Below are 26,106 nucleotides of genomic sequence, written 5' to 3'. Positions count from 1 at the left end.
TTAAAGAACTGCAAAACAATTTAAGGACTATTTACTGAGAGTTTAAATATTTAAATACACACACTGAATTCTTTTGCTCAATACAGTTCACTACGACTATTACATGATAACTAATAACTGTGTGTAAGAGCGTTAATCGAGACTTAATTAATGCATATATAATTCGATATGCACAAGCTCTCACAGTGCACATGCATTTTAAGCTGTGTTTGAATCATAAGTGAAAATGTGAATAATTAAATTTAGCGTTTATATTTCCAAATAAAACAAAAGAAAAAGTCTGGCAATATAAATACAAATCAATATTTCGACAGCTTAAAACGAAAATAGGTATTAATTGATAAACGTTTAAAAGCTGCATCATAGCAGAGGTGTAATTCTACAGCTCATTTAGTTTGCAACAATAGATGTATGCAAATGTTCATAAGATTCGATTCTAAACTCGTCTAAACATCATTTTAGTCTCGGCCATTGAAGCACCTTGTTTGAAATTGTAATAACTGATCCCAGCGTGTGCACATGAGGTATCCGCTGTTCCAGGCGTTACATATCGACCATTAAAATTCACAAATGCACAATCATTATACCACCGTCCGCCATGGCATTGTTTTGCACAGTCGTGATCGCCGTCGTGGTCGTATGTGGAGAAGCTATTACCATTGTGATAGGATAGACCATAATCATCACCTATAAAAAGAGATGAGGTTGTTAAAAACTAATAACACAAATAAATAAACATTTGCGTACATTAAGTGTATTTAATTTACCAGTTAATCGCTTGAAATGTATACAAGTTATATAAATGTACAAGTTCATCATAAGATCTACTTTATATCCGACAGTTTTGTAAATCAATGGAAGGTATACGACTAACCAGCAGTTCCATTTCCCTTGTCTACATGCAGCCTATAGTCTGGTGATGCCGAAAGTCGGAAGTTAGGAAATACTTCATACACCGTGGATCCCTCTGCCGCCATCAAGTCAACCCGAAGCTCGGTCTGTGCTTTGGAGGTCATGGCATGTACGTACTTCAAACCTGATCAAATTATAATTTATATATTACTTATGATTGCAAAGTGTAAGAATACTTATTTTGAATACTTTTGAGGTTTAAATCCAGTTTGTTCTTAATGGTAATACTGCAAAGTATCGGGTCATTACTAATTTAACAATTGAACATATTCTTTTATTATTGCGATCGACATAGATTGGAAGCCTAGTATATACATTACACATATTTGTCATATCATTCGTGTAAACTGTATTGTCGAGCAGGACTATGAGTCCACACTTTAGAACACAGTGTACACTTGCATAATGTAGAATATCAACTTCGATTTATGAAATCATTCGTGAGAAAAGTCCAAAATTATTGTCACTTTATCTTAAATAATATGTGAACAAAATATTTAAAATATGAATGCAGTAAATACATTATTGTGCATATTGAATTAATAATATAGCAACACATATGAACATAGCAATGTATTTAGACAGAATAATATGCACATAATTGTTTCACAAAGTGATCTCATAGCTTTGCAAATCAAATTAACAAAAACATGTAAGTAGATATACGCAAAATAATATCAATTTAATTATTAGTTTAAAAATCTGTGTATTGGGCATTCAGCTATTATTGAGTGGAAAAAGATGTTTTTTGCGTCGCTACCTTAGACCACGTATATTCTAACCGTCATGCGTTAATTATGCAGATTGACAATTGAACTTTTTGTCATTACATAAAAATGTCAAACTAAAATTGAACTTTCAGTTCACGGATGTTTGCCTTTTCGAACACATGTATTAAAGTCTAAGATAAGAGAGAGACAAACATTGAGTAATAATACTGGTATTGTATTCACCACGAAACGAACCCAGATCTCTTAAAGAATATCCTACAAGATACCGCTGCATCATTCAGGCGTAAATAACAAAATGTTTTGAAAGCTATATTAGCGAAAGGCGTACATATCAAATGAAACATTTCGTTACAAACGTATTTCTTTACCAATTTAAATTGATGATTTTTCATAAAAGAACCGATAGTTTTTTCTTGTGTAATCACAAGTTTGGTTAACTTATATTACAGCAATTCATACCTTCATTTTTATGTTTATTCTGAAAATTCCAATTTACCAGATTGTAAAGAGAGCAACTCTAAATGGTTCAACGTATTGCGTAGGTCAATAATATTATCTTATTTCACAGCGGTGTGTACAAAGCGGTCATACATTTGACGAGTACCAAGCTGACAAATCATAACGGAACTTATGATAGCCGAGATATTATGAAAATGCCACATGCCTAATAGTAGAAATACATATGAGTTGTTTCACAATTTTATATATAAACCATAAAATCAACGTACAATGTCAACATGCAATGCATCAGGAATTTATATCAGTTTGTTCATGGGCTATAACAGAAACCTACAACCACAACATGTATTTATCATTTTACCAAGGCGCGCACAAACGTGCAGATAAAATCAGTCAAATAGAGTTCGTCAGTAATTATAGGCAGAGTGTAAACATATTCTAAGCAAGCGCTCAAAGACAAAAACGAGTGTCGATTTAATAACATCCATTGTGAAAATGTTTTTATCCCACTTTTACAGCGAATTCGGTTGATTAAAGCCCCGTTGATTCAATTTCTGCTACGAAATGACGTAATTGTTTCTACAAAATGACGTCATAAATCCAGCAAAAGTATCCACTTAAACTAATTTTATTTAAATAAAAAGGTTTACTGAATAAAAGTGGGATAAGAGTCAATATCAACTTTAAGCGAAAAACTTGTCCTATACAAATTATGGAGTATTTTATGTCTTAGAAGGAAAATAAAATATTCTGGAAATAATATTGCTCAATTCAAATGATCATATCTATCAAAATTGTGTGTATAATGTTCCGTTGAAGATTTTTTTCGAGATGAAGTATATTAAAATAAACCTTTTTATTATGCCCCTGGAGTAACAAAAACCTTTGACTAATCGTTAAAAGGTTTGTATTTGATTTTTTTAATTTGTGATTTATGGTGGTGCGGTGGTCGAGTGGTAACAGACTGGTCTACCATTCCAGAGGTCCCCGGTTCAATTCCTGGCCGGGCCACTGGAAATTTCAGAAATGCTTCAAGTGTTTCCCACCCAACTAGAGATGTACTGGTATGAAAACCAGGTAATTATCGCGTGTATCGGTGCTATACACTGAGTACGTAAAAGAACCAAGGGATCTATTCGCAAAGAGCTAGGGTATCGCACCCGGATTCTTTTTATCTCAAAACTGTCTCTTCTGCTTGCTGTCTCTTCAGCAAAACCAAAGGACCCCATTGAAAATAAGTGCTTGCACGTTCATGGGTTATTCTTGACTGCAAGGTCAAAATAAATGCATACATATCTGTATTGTAAGCTTTGATAGTTAAATAATTGTTCCAAAAACATAAAAGTTTAGTCAATTCAATGAAATGTTTAAAAACAATATCATTTAATTGTGTCCCCAGAGATTTCAACGTAAATGTCCTTTCAATAACATATATTGGCGTGTAGCAATTTCCTTTCTGTCAATTCTTTCTTTCTACTCTTCAATAGAAGGTATAATTCTTTCTTAATGGCGGCAATGGTGACACAAGCATGTGAAATTCAAGAACATTAACTTTTCCCATCATACAGGTAAGGATGACGGTCTGTTTGTTTTACTTTGGTCCTTTTAAGTAACACTATTTTAAGGATTGTCTAGGCATAGCAATATATTATTTCAGCTGCATTTGTCAGAGAATGAAAGCAGTTCTATAAATCTTGTTCAACAATGCATCACCATATACCTTTGTCATACTATTTCCATAAACCCCTGTGTGGCTCCTCGCAGTAACGGTCCTCGCAGGAACGGTTAAATTTGTTAATGGAAAGACATATTTTGTTATTTAAAGGACAGATAGATAAGTTTAACGCAAGTTTGTATTCCTGAGAGCAATTATTAAATCAAAACTGGTGCTAAGATATTACTAGCAAAAATGTGTATAGAAAATATACAAAAAAGCACACACATTTGTTAAGCTTAAGATTCGGCATCTGATTTATGAATTTCTGTTATTGTGAGGACACTTTTTTGATGAAAATTATTAGTTTGTTTCAAGGCTAAGATAAGAAAAAATAGCCTCGATTTCAATATGAAGTTTGTGAATTGATTTGATATTTAGAAGTAAGTTAAGAGAAATAATACAATCGATATGTGCAAAATCAAACAGTAATGGGCCTTCTATTATAAAGTGGATTAATAATGTTTCAATTTCATGTTTTAACCATACTATTATTATATATCATATTATAAACAAGTTTGACAAAAATATGAAAATGTCTTTGTTTTTTAATACCCCTGTTGCCCGAAAATAATAAAACGCAAACAATTACACAACTTAAAACAACGACAATATTCTAGTGTTGTTAATAATATAACTTCTAGTTATAGTTTTGTTTAAAGCTTTTTATTTTAGCTGGATTGCATCAAAAGCCATAGGCATCCCGATCTCTAGGCGGACACCACATCCACTACACCACCTCGACCTGTTTTACTATTTGTTACTACCACTATTATGCAAGTGATATGCATTTACTAGTATGCAGGTAATATGCATTTTTTAAAATTATAATACAGCGATGATACATATCGTTTTTTTAGATAACCATGGGCAAGTCCAATGCTGAGCGACAAAGGCTGTTTCGACAACGTAGAGATGCTGATGCCGAAAGGGGACAGGCTTATTTGCAAAAAGGAAGAGCAGTATACAGAAGTGACCTTGAACAAGGAAAAGCAAAATCAATAGCGCATATGTCAGACAGAGAAAAACGAGCTGCTAGAAACAAGTGAAGATGCCAAAAAAGGAAAAAAAGAGCACGAGAGAAGGACCTCAAAGAAAAGATAAAACACCTGAATACACCTCCCTCAACCCCTGATTATGATAATGCCAGTAGTCGACAGAAAGAACAACACAAAAAGAAGAAACGCAAGGAAGAAACAAAGTCCTATAGGTAAAGAAGGAAACTTGAAAAAGAAATAATAACATTAAAGAGGAAGGTAGAAATGTATAAAAAAGACTTGTCAGGAAAAACCTTCAGGACAAAAAGAATGCACCAGACACCCCCAGAACAAAAACACGGAACTTTCACAAAAAAGATGTGAAGAGATCGTTGTTTGGATATCAAGTGGTGTTAGAGTCATTGAGACAGAAGTACAAAGACAAAAGAAAAAGTGAAAAAGCAGACATAAGAAAAAGCCCTGTAACAAAACACTTAAAAAGTATAGGTTGAAAACACAAACATATGAAGAGATTGGAATTCGTCCAACAGGCCATAAGACAAGGAAAACAGGGTATTTTTCACTAACAAAGAGAATCGCCGAAAAGGTTCACCAGTTTTACACCCGAAATGACAACTCAAGGTTACTAACAGGGAAAAAACAAACAAAAACACATAAAAAGGTTAAAAACAGCGAAGAATCTTGCTTTTGAATTTGAAAACCCTATATAAGTTATTCTGTGTTTTGTAGTCTGAGACCTTCTATGTTGTATTCCCCAGGCCAAGTGACAGATATACATGCATTTGCAAGACATGTAATAACACGGAACTTATGGCTGACGCATTGCACATGGCTTAAGCGTTAGAAACAACATAGTTACATAAACTAATTGGAGAAAAAGTGTGTTCTGCTGACGAAAAGAGTTGTATGTATGGTGAATGTAAACTTTGTAAAGAAAGGCACATCATCGTGAATAACACAGTCCTAAATAATAATATAGAATGGTTTTAATGGAATACAAAAAAAGAAGTTCGCCAGATTAGAAAAGGCAAAACCATGACAAAAAAGCAAGAAACATTGACGGTTAGGGATAATAAACAGGGGTGTGTTTCAAAATTGATAGATAAGTTTGAGAAGCAACTTCAAAGATACCAGAAACACCTCTACCGCATCAACAGACAATATGATTATTTTAGTCAGAAACGAAATACTATGGGTTATACAGATTGCGTCATACACATTGATATTTCCGAAAAATATGTCTGTGTATATGACAGGGAGATTCAAGGCACGCACTTCGGTGCTTCAAAAAAACAAAACAACTGAGCTTGCAAACGATTGCTGTACAGTAACATTCTGCACTGTTAGTGAATCACTAGTGCATGCACCAGAAAGCGTGTGGGGTCATCTGACACCTCTGCTTAAAGATGTTGGAGACAAATAACCACATTTAACTCGCATTGAAGTATTCAGTGATGGACCAGTGACACAATATCATCAGAAGGGTAATTTTTATCTGGCTGCAAAAATGGGAAAATAATGTGGTTTTGAGAAAGTAACCTTGTCCTTTTTTGAAGCCGGTCATGGGAAAGGGGTCCGCGATAGGTGGATCCATCAAAAGGCAAGAAGATAATGCCATCAAATTTGGGAAAACATAACACTAGCAGAGACATTCATAGAGGCAATAGCACGGGAGACTAAAGTGAACCTGTATAACGTTACAGCAGACAGTATCAGTGAGATAAAACAAAGTTTAGACAAGGTGTCGTTAAAGAAGTTGTCTGGAACGTTACACTTTCACCAAGTAGTGTGCGATATAAATGACTGAAAAATTGCATACCGATATCTGAGTTATTATTGTGAGCCAGAAAATGAGCGCACGGGACACACACATAAGGTTGCTCCACTTCTGAATACAACTGAAACTTATTTCCAGAACAGCCTTGAACAAAAAGTAGACCATTGTAAATTGAATGCAGGCACAAGTCAATATGATATTAACAACAAAAAATGAACAGACGCAACTCACAATGAAAACACAAAACCAGTATCGCGAAAACGAAAAAGAAGTCAGAATGTTTCATCGAAAGGGTCGAAGAGTCGAAGATCGCATGATTGTACGTTCGCAGAACATTTATCAAACCTGCAATCATGTAAAACAATGTATGAGCTTAAAGAGTATGCGATAAAAATACCAGAAATGCATCCAACTGTAAGACCTGGTGAACTTAGTTTCATTGATCTTGACTTTGACATAGACCAAGATGCAGGATCAAATATTCCTGATGGTGTTCAAATACCAAAAGGAGAAGACGAACTGGTTGCAGTTGAAGTTCATTCTAATGGTAAATGCATGTGCGTAAAGTGTCGTCTCAGATTAGCCTGTGCAGTCCGCACAGGCTTAGCAGTGACGACACTTTCCGCTTTCATGGTATGTTTCGTTTGAAGGCAGTTCCTTTTTACCGAAAATCTAGTAAGAGCGGAAAGTTTTGTCCCTGATTAGCCTGTGCGGACTACAGAGGCTAATCTGGGACGACACTTTATGCACAGGCATCATGCTCAGTTTTATCTGAATAAGAAACAAATGTATGTGACTAACGATTGTAATGAAAATGTAAATGTAGAAACAATAAGCTTCCTGACTTATTCAATGTGCCTGATATTACTGACTGTTTGAACAGACACGTACTTGTTAAATTCAATGGGCAGCCGTATCCTGGATATGTGCAGGATATAGATGAGAATGATGTGGAAGTTTCGTGTATGCATCAAGTCGAAAGAAAAACTGGAAACTGCTTCTTCTGGCCGAAAAAGATCAATGATATTTTTAGTATGACTATTCAGATATCATGACTGTTATTCCGGATCCAGTTCCTGTTCCAAATTTGCGCGCTTCAAGATCTCGGAGGAAATCTGGAATCAAGCGTTGCAAAATTGCAAGTAATCGACGTTACATTTTGTACCTAGATGTTACCTACATGTATGACCCAGTATTACAGAAGAAGACGGCTTTTCGTATGCTTGTTTATTAGTTGTTATAATGTTAGTTTGGTGGTTTGCAGTTTAATAGAATTGATTTCAAATTAAAGAGTTTCTTTGTGAAACATGAACATGATTGCTTCAAGAAGACGATTATAGCTGATTTTTACGAAAAGGCTTTGAATTACAATTTGAGATTGCTTAACATTTTATTGATGAAAATTAAAATTGTAATTTGTATGCAAAGATGTTCAAGTGCTAATTGCATAGTTACAGTTTCTTGTTTTTTTTTGTTTTTGCAAGTTGAAGTTAGTATTGCAAATAGCAGTGTTATGCCTGTAACGTAATAAATGTTATCATAACTAACGGAATCAAACGTTAGCATTTGACGATGTCAGTAAGAGTCAATTTATTGAAATGTGTATATTTCTAGTATTTGGATTACCTAATAGCATTCATTATATTGGCTTATTCATTAATAGTTCTTGAAGTTTGTTCTGCCATAATAATATATGATCTGATGCATTATGATAATGCTGTGTATTTGCCTAGTCAGTTCTGTTTTAAAATGTTTAAAACATGATGTTAAAGTTCAGAATAAAAGGTAATTAAACATTTGCATTGACTATGTCCATTAGGTAACATTATGTGTCCTTTCAGTAAAACAAGTGTCTTTTATGTAACAGACCTTACACATGGTTGTTTTTCATTCAAGTCGATTATAAAAAGTTCTAATATGCTTTTGGAGTATTTTTGAGTTTTAATTGACACAGGAAGCCCCAATGCATCCACATTTTATGTTAAATATTGGACAGCACAAAACATTTGTGATCAAAAAATAACATTGTACTGCGTTTTTTTTTTTGATTTTTTTTTCTGTAGAAGAATCAAAACTCATGATTAAGGTTTTATTTTCAGTTTTGCAACATGAATTAAAAAAAAAATATCAACTAATTTTAGGCTCCTCTACAATGATTTCTTATTGTGAACCCCAAATTCCAGTTGTTTAACAGCTGTTACTGTAAGGACACTCTCAAGGACCACGTCTTTTTTGAAGTGACGCAATGAACAGAAAGATGATGAATTATGGGTGACAAACTTGTTTGTACAAACTGCTATACAACAGAATTTCAAATAATGCAGAAATATATACAGAAAATTATCATTGAGAATTTCATAATTTTGCTATTGAAATATTGCTTAAATTTGATATTGACTCATAAATAGAATAATAGATTAGTGTTGATTATAGATCAGGTTTATCATGCTCGGCAAGAAAACAAAAAACAATCGCCAAGGTCGCAAACCTGATCTATAATCAACACTCACCTATTATTCTCTATTTTAACAAGAAAAGGCAGTCGCGAAACTATAATGCAATCAAACACAGTGATCGATCAGCTCTTACCTACATTATTACAGCACATTACATAAACATATATCAAAGTAAATAATAAATAAAAAAAAAAACAAATCCCGTTTTTATGTTGAGATTCATTCAACTTTGTAAATCTACAATGTGTATATTTTCTTCAAACTAAACAGTTCGTGTTTTCTGTTATTGTAACCGTTGAAACGATAAAATAAGGCACTGTTCACTTAATACAAATGCTGATGTTGATGTGTTTGTTTTAACTCACAGCGAATAGTAATTCCAATAAATGTATGTGTCTTTGCCGGGAACCTTATGTACCAGCTTTACCAGCGAATACATGTGTATTGTTTTGTAAAAATTGGGCAAAATGCATGGGCGTAAAGTGACGTCGCAGTCCTATGTGACTTAACGATTGTAATGAAAATCACAGAATACAATTATTTGACTGAACAGCGGATGCTGACAATTATGGTCGCATCTTCGCAAGAATATCAATCTACTTTGTTATGACCTCATGACATACACGTATTATGCCGGTATTATCAAATCCGGATAACTATATAATATAACTGCTTTTAAAGGATTTCAAAAAGGCATCTGGACGCCAGAACATATTACCAAGCCAGTGTTCTCCGTGAACGTCGCCGAAGCCATTCTCATATAAGGAGAAGTTTTGGTAGAAATCTACAGATCCATTCACACGACGTTGAAACACCTGTTAATAGATTACTATATTTACTATCTATACAAGTATCGTTCTGAATTTGTTAAAGCAATTTTTACTAAATGGGATTTAACCTTTTTTATTGAAATATGTATCTTTCTTAAATTGTATATCATTACATTATTAGTATTAAATTAGTATATATATATTATGTTTTAATAATAATAATAATAATAGTAATAATAATAATAATAATAATAATAATAATAATAATAATAATAATAATAATAATAATAATAATAATAATAATTTATTATAATAATAATTATTATTATTATTATTCATTTATTTATTTTATTATTATTTTCACTATTTTTATAAGTATAATTATTATATTACTTTTGATAATAATCATAAGTATTATTATTATTATCATTATTATTATTTAAGCAATACTATTCTAAATAGTTTTCCTATATATTTCAATGTTTAAGCGACATCCTTAAAGCGAACAAAAATGCAACGTTTTTTACATAGATACCCCCATACCATTTCTTAAAGGCCATTCTAAGCAGAATTTATTTGTGCAATAACAAAGATATGTCATTTACGAACCAAGAAAGAATTTGACAACAGTCAAAATCGACTTTTTTTACAATTTTTGTTCAGGCCATTTTCTATTGGAATGCAACCTTTTTCAGTGCAATAATTTACTATAGTCTCTAAGTTTATCACAGTTCAGGGTTTAAGTAGTTAACACCTATTCCTGCTTTACCACTTTCTTCAAAAGATAAAACCAGAACAACGTTTAAAGTGTAAAAGTTACACAATAATTTTAATAATAGTTTTAATAATTATAATTATAATGATAATAATAATAATCATTACATTACATAATAATAATAATAATAATAATATAATAATAATAATAATAATAATAATAATAATAATAATAATGATAATAATATTAATAATATTAATAATTCTTATTATTCTTATTATTAGTATTATAAGTATTATTATAATTATTAGTATTATCATCATTTTCCTCATTTTTATCATTATAGTTACTAAATTTTGGGAAATGACTAATTATGTTTGAAACTCTAAGACTTATTTATGAAGCAGTTCTATCAACTCATCTGGTGTACTGGTTAAGCAGATTTTATCTTTTCTTGTATATAAACGATTGTATTTAAATTATGGAGGCGGTTTTAAGCCTCAGTAGCAGCTTAGATTTAAATTGTGCGAATGATCTAAAAAATGTGAAACAGTCGACATTTGGTTTCAACTCCTCCTTGGATAATATCATATCGTTGTCGTCTTAATAAGATAATGACCATCAAATTGTGTGAATATAAAAGCGATGTAATCGAGTTCGGAGATTGTTTCAGACATGTAATATTTACTCATATAAAATTACTCAAGGATGTGTTCATAAAACATGCTGCAGATAAAATAGTTTGTTTTATTCGAACCGTCCAACCCCCACCGTCCGTTGCCATGTCACAGTACACATCAATGGTCTGAAACATCCCTGCAGGTCGAATGTTGTACACGCCACTGACACGTGTTATGGCCCTTAACTCCAAGCAATCTCCAGGTACAGTCAATTCTAAATAATACACTGCACTAAAATTATGTTTTCCTTGAACAAATTATTACTATTGATAATACTATAAATACAATAAATACTACCAAATCCCCGTCGATATGTGTTTGCTTGTATGACAACATTTGCTTTAGAGAGTAGAATAATATTTGAAAAACATGGAATTTGTGTCATCTATTTATATTTCAATGATCAATTAGTTATATAGTGTTGGAGTTATGCTGTAGAGAACAAAATATATGGAAATGAAAGAAAGGAAAGTAATTGAAAAAGAAGACTATAAACACTTACTGTTCTTGATCACTGTATTTTTCCTTACACTCATCTATTCATTTTACGGTGAATACTTAATTGTTCAAATTAAAATATTATTTAAAAATTGGATAAAAAAATTGGATAAAGGAAGATATTAAAAATTGAAAAGCTAAAATATTTACTATTAAATTAAATATAATTTAAGATTATAAATATTTAAAGAAAAATAAATAATAAAAAATAAATAAAGGGAGATCATTAAAAAATTACGGCCGAAAGAGTTATGGTTCATGTTCACTGCATTTCTCCTAGGTGTCTGTTTATTTTTCTAGTTTCAAGTAAATCCCTTCAGTAGATATAGAGTTATGGTCCGGACAAAAATTTACTTTAAAATTAAATAAAGGGAAACAATTCAAAGACTAAGGTAGGTGGAGTTATGGTTCTTAGTCACTGCATTTTTCCTACTTGTCATATGTTTATATTTAAAGTTTCAAGTAAATCCCTTCAGTAGATTTAGTGTTATGCTCCGGACAAAAAATTACTTTGAAATTAAATAATGGGAGATAATTCGAAAAGTAAGGTAGATAGAGTTATGGTTCTTGGTCACTGCACTTTTTCTAGTTGCCATCTGATTATATTCTAAGTTAAAAGTAAATCCGTTGAATAGATATGGAGTAATGCTCTAGACAAAGTTTCGGACGGAAAGACGGACGGACGGACGCGACCAATAACTATATCCCCTCCGAGTTTTTTTTCGGCGGGGATAATAATAATAATAATAATAATAATAATAATAATAATAATAATAATAATAATAATAATAATAATAATAATAATTATTATTATAATAATAATGATAATAATAAAACTACTACTACTAATACTAATACTACTACTACTACTACTACTACTCCTACTACTACTACTACTACTACTACTACTACTACTACTACTACTACTACTACTACTACTACTAGTACTACTACTACTACTACTACTACTACTACTACTACTACTACTACTACTACTACTACTACTACTACTACTACTACTACTACTACTACTACTACAACTACTACTACTACTACTACTACTACTACTACTACTATTACTACTACTACTACTGCTACTTCTACTACTACTACTACTACTACTACTACTACTACTACTACTACTACTACTACTACTACTACTACTACTACTACTACTATTACTACTTCTACTAATAATAATAATAAAAATAATAGTAATAATACTACTACTACTACTACTACTACTACTACTACTACTACTACTGCTGCTACTAATAATAATAATAATAATAATAATAATAATAATAATAATAATAATAATAATAATAATAATAAGCAGTAGTAATAGTACTAGTAGTAGTAGTAGGACGAGTTGAAGTTGTAGAAGTTGTTGTAGTAGAAGTAGTACTAGAAGTGGCAATAGTAGTGGAAGTAGAATTATCACAATTCTTCCCGGTCCATCCATTCTCACACTGACAAACGTAGTCGGTGCTGTTTTCGAAACATTGTCCATGGACACACGGGCCTCTGGTGCATGCGCCTTGATCTGAAATACGCATAAACAGAAGTTGCAATAAATTTACACAATAAACATGCGAAAGCTCAATCATTTATATAACAAATATTGCATAATAAACATATTTTGAACGAAACAAATATTCCGCATTGAAAAAAAATCGAGTGCGTCGAGTTATGTGATGATGAGCAAATAATCACAGTCAATTGACATCATATGTGTTCAGTCTCGACGTTAACTTGTTCCGCTATTTGAAAATAAAGCACTAGGTTCAAACATAAATGTACTAGTTTCAATAAGGAAAATAATCCTGCATAGCAAGAGCACATAAAAGATTCGTGGGATCAGGGTCGATAACTGTGTATCAAGTTCATACAAGAGAATCTTCAGCTGCAACATAACGACAAAGACCCCTTATTATACTATCCCGTATTTAATCCTTTGCAAGGAAAGATATCGCAAACAATAGACGGTTACCAGGAATTATATAGTAATATAGTTTTAATAGTATCTAATATGTATACTGCATAATATGTTTTCTTTGCAGATAAAGAAACCCAAATGTATATGCACTTGGGAAGATCTCCGAATCTTATATTAATCCTAACATAACCACTTCATATAACTTTTTTTAAGAAACGGACTTGTGTAACCGTGTTGTATTGTCTGAGACATATATGCGTTCGACCTAACACCACTTGCAGTATGCATCTGTATTCAATCGCGCTAAATATAAGTTTTGATTTAAATATTACGTGATAAGATTGAGTTATGTGTTGGCGTCACTGCTGCCGTCGTCAATGTGGTACTGGAAGCGCTGCTGACTTTGCCATGGTTACACACGTTAGAGTCACAACACTGTAACTGTAAGTCGTTCCCTATAACAATATGTTAAACATACAAGCTTTGTTTGATATGTATTCGGGTTAACTTTAATGCAGCTATTAAATAAATTGATGCAACTCAACAGACCCTTTTCTGAAAAACAAAACTAAGTAACTTGTTTTACAATTAATAAAGTAGTATTCACTAGTACTGAGTTATTACCAAACAAACAAATGATATCATTCAATAATTATGCACTCACAGTAGTTACTCTAGGTTTTCTTACCTAATAAAAGTTTGGTCCTTTTTTATCCAAAATAGTATTTTTTCGTGACTCTAAATATCTTGGACAATCTATTCAAAACGCTATCTACCATAATTTTTCATTGTTGCGTTTAGTGACACTTCAAACATGCGTTTTTACAACCGGGTTGACGTTATACAACCTTGCAGACGAATGCTTTAAGCCAGTTTGTCATTACCTTTGCGTAATTGTGTAGCTAACAGTGCATACCGAAAAAATACAATTGTTTCACCCAACAGCTTAAGGTAAAGCATTTATAAAAGAAATGTATACTATACAGCGGGATATTTAACAATGAAGTTATTAAATTCTTTTAAACAGTGGGTGCTTTCCGAAATGCATAGCGTTATCCGTTTATCATTGTTTATCTATTCTATATGTTCGAAGCCCTTTATTTGTGTCTCTTAATATTTGGGCACCTGTATTGGTTGAATATTTGTTTATCTAATTTTTCAGAAGCAAACAACATATATTATTTGGTAGTGTCCGAAACCTTAGAGTTATAATGGTAAGTGATAAATATAAAAATGTAAACTACTTAAGGGTTGTATTTTTTTCACGTTTTCCTCGACCTGTATGATTTGAAAAAGGATTCTGAACGTACACGCTTTCCTGAGTATGTTCATATTCCTTTTTAAGAACTATGTAAACGTTCAGTTGTGAAACTTACAACCGGTGTTTCAACGCACCTCTCAGAAGCAAATTATAGTTTTAATAGTCTTTAGATGTGATGTAGATTTTCATAATGTTGGAGTTGCAAATCTTACCTGTAATAACTGTTTTGTCATATCTCCTCCTCCCAATTAAGGTTAGACTTTGCGCGAGTCTATCGCAATGCTTAAAGAAATCGAAACGAGATCAAGTTATTAATATAGTGTTAACTGCAAATACCGAGGATCAAAACATAACGAAGCAAATAAACTCCCACTATTTTCGCAAAATGACCATTTAATTTAAAATTCAGTTTTGGTAACATATATCTGTTATCTGGTTGAATAGAACAAAGCTTAGATAAAAAATCATACCAATGTATAAGCATTAAATAGAACAGAAACATCATAAAAACTACCGTATATATATATATATATATATAAATATATATAAATATATATATATATATATATATATATATATATATATATATATATATATATATATATATATATATATATATATATATATGTGCCGCAGATTTAGTTTCATACTCACGGTTTTGAGCAAACATCCTGATTTGTATAGCGTAGCGTGGGTTAGCGAACTAAGGGTTTTCTCAAGGTGGCATACCTGAAAATAGTACAATTTATAATAGAAATGCTATTGTAGTTTTCATATCGATATATTATTATGTTAATATAGACAAAGATAATCAATTACAGATGAAGTGAAGGGTTAGAGATCACAAACACTAACAAAGTATTTTTTTGTTTGAGAAATCCACTATAAAATATTTAATACATATGTCTTATTGTTGGACCCCAATATCGGCAGGTGGTCCAGTGCAAAATGGGCCACGAATGCTGATATATAAGGCGAATAACGTGTTTAATCTGCGATAAAATACGATAATCCTTATGACCACAACATCATTTGGTGTTCTATGCATATGCGTTAATTGATGCACATATATTTTGAAGCAACCAATTTTGTGACAAACACTTATGCTAAAAACGAAGCAATATTTAATGAGACATACTTCATCTCGTCCACACTGCGCTATTGTGTTGCACGAGCTCGGCGTGCTGGCCTGATCACAATTGAAGCACACGGGTCCAACAGAGGGCAGTCCTTTGATGGAGGTGGTACAGTATGAAGTTTGATATCAGGATAACGGGCAAATAGGAAGTTGCGGAATATGCGTCATTTTATAACTAGATATATCAACCAGTAACACATATAATAGTCAAAATCGCAATAATAGCCGTGTGTATTATTCTGGTGGTATTTTATTAAAAACAGCGTTATGAAAAACGATGGGAGGCGGAAAACTACAACGGGCGAGGCATGGTATGGTATTGCGCAAGGGGGGGGGGTTTAGAGGGTTAGGGTGTTAGGGTTTGGGTTAGTGTTAGGGGTCGGGTTAGGGTTTGGGTTAGCCTAAACCCAACCCTAACCCTAACCCGACCCCTAATCCTCACCCTTACCCTAACCTTTTTTGGGGGTTATCACCCCTGACCATGCCTCGCCCGTTGTAGTTTTCCGCCTCCCAAAATAAACGTGTCAATTTCAAACATACCATATCATACAATAGCATTGACAACAGCATATTCAACTTATGGAAAATATATATTGATGTTATATAAATGTCTCAAATCAATATTCAGTCATTCAATGTTACAACCAAGTAAATTGAGTGTATTGCATATATTAAATGTATAAGCAGTTAATAATAAATAACATGAACACAATACATTGAGTTGATATGAATACCAGTTTGTCCACAGAGGGCAGCGTTACAAAGGTTTCCTAGACAACACTTGGCGCACAGCAACGTGTTACCGTTGGATCGGTTCACAACCTCACGTTTGCCGAAAGAGCCACATAGTTTATGAGAACGTGAATAGAACATATGAGACTCGTTCTGAGAAAACTGGGCTTAATGCATGTGCGTAAAGTGTCGTCCCAGATTAGCATGTGCAGTCCGCACAGGCTTATCAGGGACGACACTTTCCGCTTTTATGTTTTTTTTAGATTCAAGAAAGTCCCTCCTTACCGAACATCAATTTTAGGTGGAAAGTGTCGTCCCTGATTAGCCTGTGCGGACTGCACAGGCTAATCTGGGACGACACTTTACGCACATGCATTTAGCCCAGTTTTCTCAGAACAAAGCTCATATCTACTACAATACTTCATCAAACTTGCTTATATATAATGCATAATATTTGTGTTTTAACATTATATAACATATTTTTAACCACGTTTAAGTACATGTTCTATATAACAAAGAAAATAGAATTTAGCGTCTCCTTGGTGCAACAATGTACCATTTTACATTTAAATCAAAAGGCACAAGGTACTTGTTTGCACCAATGGGACGATATGATACTTGAACTGCATACTATTAGTTATAATTAAATATAAACGAACAGAAAATCCGCTGACACGTACCCAGGACATACTTTATATTAACACCCGCACGTATACAATCAAAACTGTATTCATACAACAATTATCAATAAATGTAACACACATTTAAAATAATAATTTATTTACTTTTTACTTACTTGTCTATCCCGACAACCCATATTGAAAACGGTGTCCCCATTTGGATTATCGAATGCGTCAGCATAACAACTCTTGAGTTTCAAAACACATTAATGCAATACGTATTTAATATTCCATTATATAAGGCTTTATATAACCTATTTAAATTAGATTTGAATTTCGAATTCAAGTGTATGGTTTGATGGTTTTTAATTGACATACGTAAAGCAATAAGAAAACTGCAAAACAGAATGTGTTGTTATTTGAAAACAAAAACTATGCTCTTACACACAGGGCATCATAATAAACTTTTATTTGTATAAACGCACGACAAACAGTTGCAGTCCATGTGACATGTTGTAATGTATTAGATATTTATAATAATAAGAAAACATGTTGATTGGGCATAAATGATCAGTCGATATAAGCGGGGAAACAGAACGATAGCCGTCTTTATAAATCATTTTATCCTACAGCTAAATGATTTTATAGAACAAATACGACTCATAAAGAAAAGATAAGGTTTTCTTTATCGCTATTTTTAGATCCGGTTTATAGCAGTTATTTTTAAAACATGTACATATGGACTACTTTTTTGGCCTTTCACCCCTGATTGCGTCATTTAGGTCATTGGGTACGCAGTCGTTTAACTAGTTTACGAGTGTGTGTGTTTACGATGGATTACTATAATATTATGAATGTGAAAAACACAGTGTTTGGATATAAAACTGGAATGAAACTGGTGAGACTGCATTTTCGATTTAGTTAAAATGTCGAATGTACTCGAATAACGCGATGTTTTGTTGAACAATTGATGGATTAAATTTAAGAAAAGTGTCAGTGAATTGTTCTTTAACTTTTCGAAGGAAATCGATGTCGAATTAAAATGGTAATTTCTTTGATGGTTTAGTCGTTCCTTTGTCAGTCGATCAAAGAATGTCTATCCACAAAGAATTGCCTGCTTACATCCAGTGCTTTAAAATGGAAAAGATGGATGGCGATGAAAAAAATTGTCTAAAATTTTAACTCGTCATGGAATCAAATTAAACATTACGAAAATAAGCATTAAAGTGGTTATTATACAACTTTGGTGAGTAGAACAATAATTTTATGTAAGTAAGTATAAAGTGTGTAAAAAGAAGAGTTGTTTAAAGACTAAAATTAACAATATCGGCGGGAATAAATGCTGAATCAAGCTTCACGTAGCCACGGTATGTGTCTACAAATTTTGTAAATTTCAAAATGGCGGGAGCCATGTTTGTTTTTTGGTTTTTTACAGTGGTGAAACAAGAATTGTAGTTTGAACACAACCGTATGTGTTCTACTTGAGTGTGTTACATTTGGAACGCTGATTAATTTTGAATCGATGCGTATAGCGATATTTTGTCTCGTTACTTTTCTTTTGCGTGGAATTCTTAAGGACTATTTCGATTTCCGTTAACAGAAAATATCACAATAAATGTTAATACGCAATGTTAGATTCAGTTAATTTAATGTGTTTTTGCTTTTATTTTAGGAATAAATTAAATAAAACAATATTGTAGGATAAATAGAATACTATGTAAGTGTGATTGTGTACATAAATTTATCCCACTCATGTCAGAAAGGCTTACAAGGCTCGGCAAGCCTCGCCATGTAAACCTTTCTTCACTCGTGGGATAAATTTAAGTACACAATCACACTAACATAGTATTCTCTATACCTCATGTGATCCGCAGTTCACAGTATAGAGACATTCTCGTGTCAAAGGGGAATCAGTACAAGATAGACAGATATCCCCACCTGAAAATAACACAAGCTTGTAATATATGTAGCTCAGATCTATATTTACAGAACAAGCAAAATATCTACACATATCTTAAGCGTACTCATTATGCTAACATTTATTGTAGCTACACAATAGCGTCAAATATATAAATGTCAATCGACATCAAGAGCTACATGTTAAGGAATATTTGAAGATATCCGCAAAAGCTCTGAGACTGCAGAAAGACGACGACCTACATATCTAATAATGTAACCCCTGCAACACCAGTCCGTCTAAAATACTTGCAAATTATGTGTTACTTAACACAGAAACGCAACTCACTTACGTTTAAGTTGACATTAGACTACACATTCGAATGAGGTCCGTCAACTCCATTTAAGGAACGATGTCAAATTATTTAAAGTAAATGGTTAATTAACACGTTATTGTTGATATAAAAGACGTAATCGATAAGTTTTATATATTTGTTTAAGATACTATGTAGAAAACGTTTTCACTGCCAATGCCGTAGTTATATTTTATAAATGTTTTCCCTTCAATTGGCTTCAAGGATAAGGTTAGGGTTAGGGCTCCAAGGATCGTGGTTAACACAATTGTATTGTACGCAATTCTGATTTCAACATTGTTGCATATACTCTGTAAATTATAAGTCCGACATAATTGACGTATTAATTGTCATAATATATTATCATTTTAGAATGTGTTTGTTTTAATTAAACGTTTAATTGATTTATAACCTAAATTTTGATCCGATGTGATCACTGCTCATTTGCAGTGGTCTTATAGAGCATGAACTTGACGTAGATTGTAAACTATTTGTTTAAAAAAATCTATTCTTCGAAGCTGAAGTAATCATAAACATTTTCGTAATTTGCTATAAACACACGTGTGCCCGTCTTATCAAAATATAGGTTGTACTACATGCAAGTAAGAATATATTTTAGCCTTGTCTTGAGAAAACTGGGCTTAATGCATGAGCGTAAAGTGTCATCCCAGAATAGCCTGCGAAGTCCGCACAGACTTATCATGGACGACACTTTCCGCCTAAACTTGATTTTCGGTAAGGGGGGACACCTTGAAACTAAAAATACCATAAAAGCGGAAAGTGTCATCCCTGATTAGCATGTGTGGCCAGTTATGCCCAGTTTTCTCAGAACATGACTCAGATTTAGTAAATTATGACAAAGGCAGAAGCGGTTCGCGTCGTTGTGTTCGGGCCGCCGCGTATGCGCCGACCGTTAACCCATTTATGCCTAGTGGACTCTCCCATCCTTCTAAATTGGATCAATTTATTTCCAAAATTAGGGATGTCTGGTATATTTATTTATATATCCAGAATATTTCTTATTCCTTTATAATTCTTTAAGCAAACAGCGCAGACATTGATGCGACGCCGCATTATGCGGCGTCTCATCTGGGTCTACGCTGTTTGCCAAGACCTTGTTTCTAGACGCTATATTGGTATATGGATATAAGCGAATTCGATTCAGTACAATGTTTGTTGAAAACTGATGTTTAATTAATAAAACACGTTGTGTTAATAGTTTGTTCTTGTATTTTCTGATGGCGCAAATATTTTAGACTTCATCCGTCCTTTAACAGCGCGTTTAAATTTTCTTGCCAAGATTCACGTGATTTTACAATTTGGTTACATTTATCAAATGAAAGTTTAACTTATTCGACGTAATTAAACAATTGTTGAACAATATATAGAGGCATGCTTATCTTAAATGCGGGCGGAATTAATATGGTTAAATCGGTCGGTGAACTGATATCACTAGAGCAAAATGTATTGCCGTTATATTAAACCAGAACTCACTCGTTTGCCAAATGTGGGAAAAGAAAACCGTGTATGATTAAAAGCGCGTATATGGTACGACAATAGTCCCATATTAGATAATGTGACCTTGAAGTCAACTGCACCTGAGCCTTTATTGAACTTAGCCGACATATGGTCATTGGTCAATGTTACCATTCTAATTGTGGCTTCGTAAATTTATAAGACGTAAACCGGTGCACTTGTTTACGACTTGTTTCCGACCGCACTTGAAATTTTTTACCCAATTGTACCACGATTTTATCCGACAAAATATGAATTCAATAATGTCAACAAGGTATTAATCATATCTGACATGGCGGGTATCAGATTAATACTATAAATATACCAATAGTAGACCGTGGAGCTAGTTATTTGTATTACACCTATAACAAATGTGATTTCAAATAGATATTGTTGATATAAACATTCTTACCAAATGTTATTGAATATGATCTGCAAGTGTTGAATTCTAGTACATCAATTCACATCGCATGGAATACGGTAAATATGTACGATGACGGTAGCTGAACATAAATGGACTATTCTAGCTCACTTTGAGCACTTCGTATGCATTTCTGTAAAGGGTTTATGTATTCCGAGTACAAATATTTTCCGCAACAAATAAAATATAATTCATGGACTACATTGATAACATTGCATCCAGCTACATTACCTTGAAGCATTGTAACATCAAAGGGTTATCTAAAAGCGTGCTAGTGAAGCTCACAAATTATGCAGACGCTAAATCAGTATGGATCAGTATGGGCTTAGGTACGGCAGGAGCCGAAACCCGTGACTGCCTGTGTGTATGACTCCAGTAAACTTAAGCAGACGATAATGCTAAAACGTCTGCTTTAATCACCGCATCTATCTGTTCTCACTGGTACAGTACATAGAGTGTATTTAACAACTTGTAGTAAGACAACGTTGGCCAGTCTAGTGTTTATCATTGAAATCTGTACATATTGGCTGCTTTCAAGGAAAACGTACTTAAAAGCCGTATCTATTTTGCTGATTTTGCGGTGGTAAATATTAACCAACATTAACTAGAAGGCTGGGTTTATCTGCCAGTGATTTGCTGCTAAGATTAGAGTGTTTATAAATAGAAACACGTGTGTGTCTGCAGACAGCATTTGGTATACTGTTGACTCTGTATTTACATGTAAACTTGATTTGAGGCATTCGCTAGCTACTGGCTGAGAAGAGTTCATAACCTTTCAAGTAGGCGGTGCTTAGCATTTACATGGAAATTTGAATTTCAAGCTGACAACAGACATCTTTTTCTGTCAGTCAATAACTATATAACTTTCAACCACCAAATTACACATACATATTGTTTGTATACTTAAGTACATGTATGCCAAATTTCATTGAAAAATAGTAAGTACAAACTTTAATATTATGAAAATAATCATTTTTGTTTTCTACTGTTTACACACCAGTGTACAACTGAAAAGTAGACATTTTTTGAGTTTGTGGCCCTTTTATACTGCTTCTCTTGTGTTTAATGCATGTCAAATAAGATTAGCCTGTGCACACTGATTAGCTGTATTAATGATTTGAAAAAACCCCACACATCTCGACCTGTGTTTTAAGACACACTCTTTTTAAATTTGAATGGATTGTGATCAGTTCAAACTTGCGATATTAAAAGCTTTAACATAATTTTGAAAACTGAGTTGCGTCTAAGATTAAACAACTGCGAACAAATACAGTGCCTTCAGCGCTTTGATTTATAAGAGCAATCGTATAGCTACTTTAGCTCAACACAAGAAAATACATCTACCATAATGCATTAAATTGTTACACGTTTTGCATTACAAGAGGATTCGCAAAATCTTCTGCCGTGAGTTCATTGAGGGGACATTTTGATACCATTAATGTCACGATACTTTATCTTATCAAAGACATTCTATTTCCAGATGTGTGACGTCATTGCCCTTGTTAGACCTTTTTACCTACGCAAGGCATCGTTAGTTCCTTTAAGCTTACTTTAAAGATAATCAAATGTAAAAACAAAATAGGTCGACAAACCTGAGGTCGTAAGGGTTGTTTGAGCTGTTGTTGACAAAGTGGTCACACTAACTGAAACATAAATGATACGCCATCAAAGCCGCCTTACATAAAAATGTAAAAAAGTTAAAATACGCAATCGGAAGTGATCTATTCCGTACTTTCGAGAAAACAATAAACGGTACTTGCTTACTTGGTAATCAGCATCCAAACTACACATTCATCGTTGTATAGATTGTACAGTGTAAGTTTTCCTGCAATGGGTTTGAATAGTTAGCATCGAATGCGAGTATCGCCTATATTGTTTTGAAAACGCGTTTGCGGTTATATGTGTTCGACAAAGCAAAGATGCGACCTCTGTTTGTTCATATATGTGAACTTTGTCGCAATTGGATTTCATTTCACATTGAAATCGCGGAAAAGAAACGTCTCACTATTCAAAGATCACAAAAAATTTACCAGTCACAGTTGTCGGAACCACCATTGGCCGGACAGATGTTGAAGAACCTGAAAATTAAACATTTAGCCATATTATATACTAGTCAGAGTAATGTATCTTCTTATTTACGAAACTCTTCCATTGTATGCTCTTGATAAACTTTATTGTGATCATGATACAATCCACGATATTTTGCATCACTATCGTTTAACAATATCGAACGGATTACGATAGATTTTTCAAAATTAATAGTGTGTGAATCCTGCATATTCATCACCACATTTATATATCTCCTAGTACACACGATATGACGTTTATGCCACTCTCGCATAATTGTGTTTCTGTTTAGTAGTACCGCGTCAAATACGGTTTAAATTGTTTTATTTTTTACGGCTACTAAGCCCCACAATATTTATACAAAAACATGAGGAAGGGTATCGATTTATTCCCTATTTACTATTGCGAAGGTAAGTTACATAACTATACATGTATATGTAAAATATACATGTTTAGACATCTGAATGCTTGCTAGCGATTAGCAGTAGATTACAATGAATATATGTTTATCAATGTTGACACAGACCTGTACAAATTGATCCTTGATTACACATATCTCCTTGGCAACATTTGTAACATAATTCGACATCGCCAGTCGCACGCTTGCCAATTAACGCATGGGTACCTGAATGACCGGGGCAAGTCTGTAACATAGTATAAACGTGTAGAGCTTCATAAATTGCATGAACCTTTTCAGGAGAAAAGTCGACCTGACGTTTAGTAAGGCACAGTACCAATATCATACACAACGTAATACAATACATTTAATTCGACAATACTCGTTATTACAACTGGAGTAACAGCAATGGACCTCTCCAGAAAACTTTTGGTCTTAGTTTAATGGACTTTACATAGAAAGAAATTTCATAGCAGAAAGATTAACACTTACTAAAACACCAATATGCTTTGTTGAATAATAAAGTGTTGAAAGGCTAAGGCAAAAACAATCGATATAGTTATCACTTGTAAATGGTCATTGTACCATTACCTGCTCATGTAAGAATTGTGTGCACCTTTCAGATATATATCAATTATTAAAATATGTACACACACACACACACACATACACACACACACACACACACACACACACACACACACACACACACACACACACACACACACACACACACACACACACACACACACACACAACACACACACACACACACACACACACACACACACACACACACACACACACACACACACACACACACACACACACACACACACACACACACACACACACACACACACACACACACACCACACACACACACACACACACACACACACACACACACACACACACACACACACACACACACACACACACACACACATACACACACACACACTACGGGTGTACATTGCATTTTTAAATAGAATGTAATAAAAACCTTACTGTCCTGACAACCGAACTCGTAAGTAACCGTTCCGTTCGGTTTCAACAAGTACTTGGCATAGCATTCCTGGAAGCAAAAATGGATCGCACGTAAGTTTTGTAAATATGGTACACCCTAAGACACAATTTCACGTTTAAGCAGAGTAATGCATGTTCAAAGGAAATTTTTATATGTGTTTTCATTGAATTAAGGACTGTAAAACTGATTTCAATACTTACTTGCCCAGTTGAACATGTTGTAGAGGTAACACATGGGACACTACTAGGCATAGATGTACAGCTTAGGCAGTGTGCCCCAGTTGCTTGGAACAAATAATTTAAAATATGTAGGTGATAGTTTATAACATAATCGTAATACCCATATATTTTTGAGATCGTTGATATTTGTTTGTAAGAGTTTTTTAAAACACCACCTATTTAAACTATAAATTGAATTAATGTCTGAGACGCTTAACCTAAATCAAGACTTTACACGCAAATAATGTATCTTCGTTGTATCATGTATTTGTATTATTTTATATATATTTATATATATATATTCTGATAAAATAAAAAGATAGCCAAATACCTGAATCGAAGCAAAGAAACAACCACACAACGAGAATTACAAGGTCCATTTCTGAGATAGATATTTATTTATCACGAAATTGCAGTGTTTTGATTTTAATATATTTTAATAAATGCTATCAAAACATATATATGAAGATGCCATGTTAAAAATGAAAGTATTATCAGATGAACGTTTATATCATGTATATGACAAACACGAGTTTAGGAAAATATGACGCATTAAATAAGAGAATGAACAAAAAATGAACGTACCATCCAGTATCTTGCAGATAGTTGACTTCAATTGCCATTTATAGGGAGCGTTTGCGTTAAATGTATGTCATTGCTTATCTTTAACTTGTGAACTCTGCTATGTAAAAAGGCCAGAGACGCAATGCACTTGTCTCAACAAATAGCAATCAGTATCAGCTAGTTTATTCAGTGCTTTTCTATTTAAGGCGACACTCTAGCGTAACATCGTATTTCAAATTTCTTTA

General features: G+C 33.3%; 1 protein-coding gene across 4 annotated transcripts; it reads right to left on the bottom strand.

The window, feature by feature from the left end:
* Positions 1 to 236: 236 nt before the first annotated feature.
* On the bottom strand, positions 237 to 26,106 carry LOC127847482 (fibrinogen alpha-2 chain-like). 4 transcript variants are annotated; one of them, XM_052379414.1, is made up of 18 exons: positions 25,883 to 26,106; positions 25,280 to 25,362; positions 25,056 to 25,127; positions 24,179 to 24,296; positions 23,616 to 23,663; positions 23,178 to 23,228; positions 19,259 to 19,338; positions 17,579 to 17,648; positions 16,783 to 16,899; positions 16,049 to 16,140; positions 15,565 to 15,639; positions 15,123 to 15,192; positions 13,982 to 14,104; positions 13,062 to 13,256; positions 11,290 to 11,426; positions 9,766 to 9,862; positions 875 to 1,036; positions 237 to 687 (listed from the first exon to the last, which is right to left on the bottom strand). In XM_052379414.1, the coding sequence occupies exons 2-18, from the start codon at positions 25,328 to 25,330 to the stop codon at positions 437 to 439; spliced, it is 1,809 nt and encodes a 602-aa protein (XP_052235374.1). In that variant the 5' UTR covers positions 25,331 to 25,362; positions 25,883 to 26,106; the 3' UTR covers positions 237 to 436. The 4 variants fall into 4 exon arrangements, with proteins under 4 accessions (XP_052235374.1, XP_052235372.1, XP_052235371.1 ...); XM_052379412.1 differs by lacking the exon at positions 25,883 to 26,106 and adding an exon at positions 25,629 to 25,814 and having other exon boundaries at positions 16,783 to 16,870; positions 17,577 to 17,648; XM_052379411.1 differs by lacking the exon at positions 25,883 to 26,106 and adding an exon at positions 25,629 to 25,813.

Source organism: Dreissena polymorpha, chromosome 10 (genome assembly GCF_020536995.1).
Source record: "Dreissena polymorpha isolate Duluth1 chromosome 10, UMN_Dpol_1.0, whole genome shotgun sequence".
NCBI classification, from domain to species: domain Eukaryota; kingdom Metazoa; phylum Mollusca; class Bivalvia; order Myida; family Dreissenidae; genus Dreissena; species Dreissena polymorpha.
Note: the sequence above shows the minus strand (reverse complement) of the source record. Positions and strands in the feature narration are given on the sequence as shown.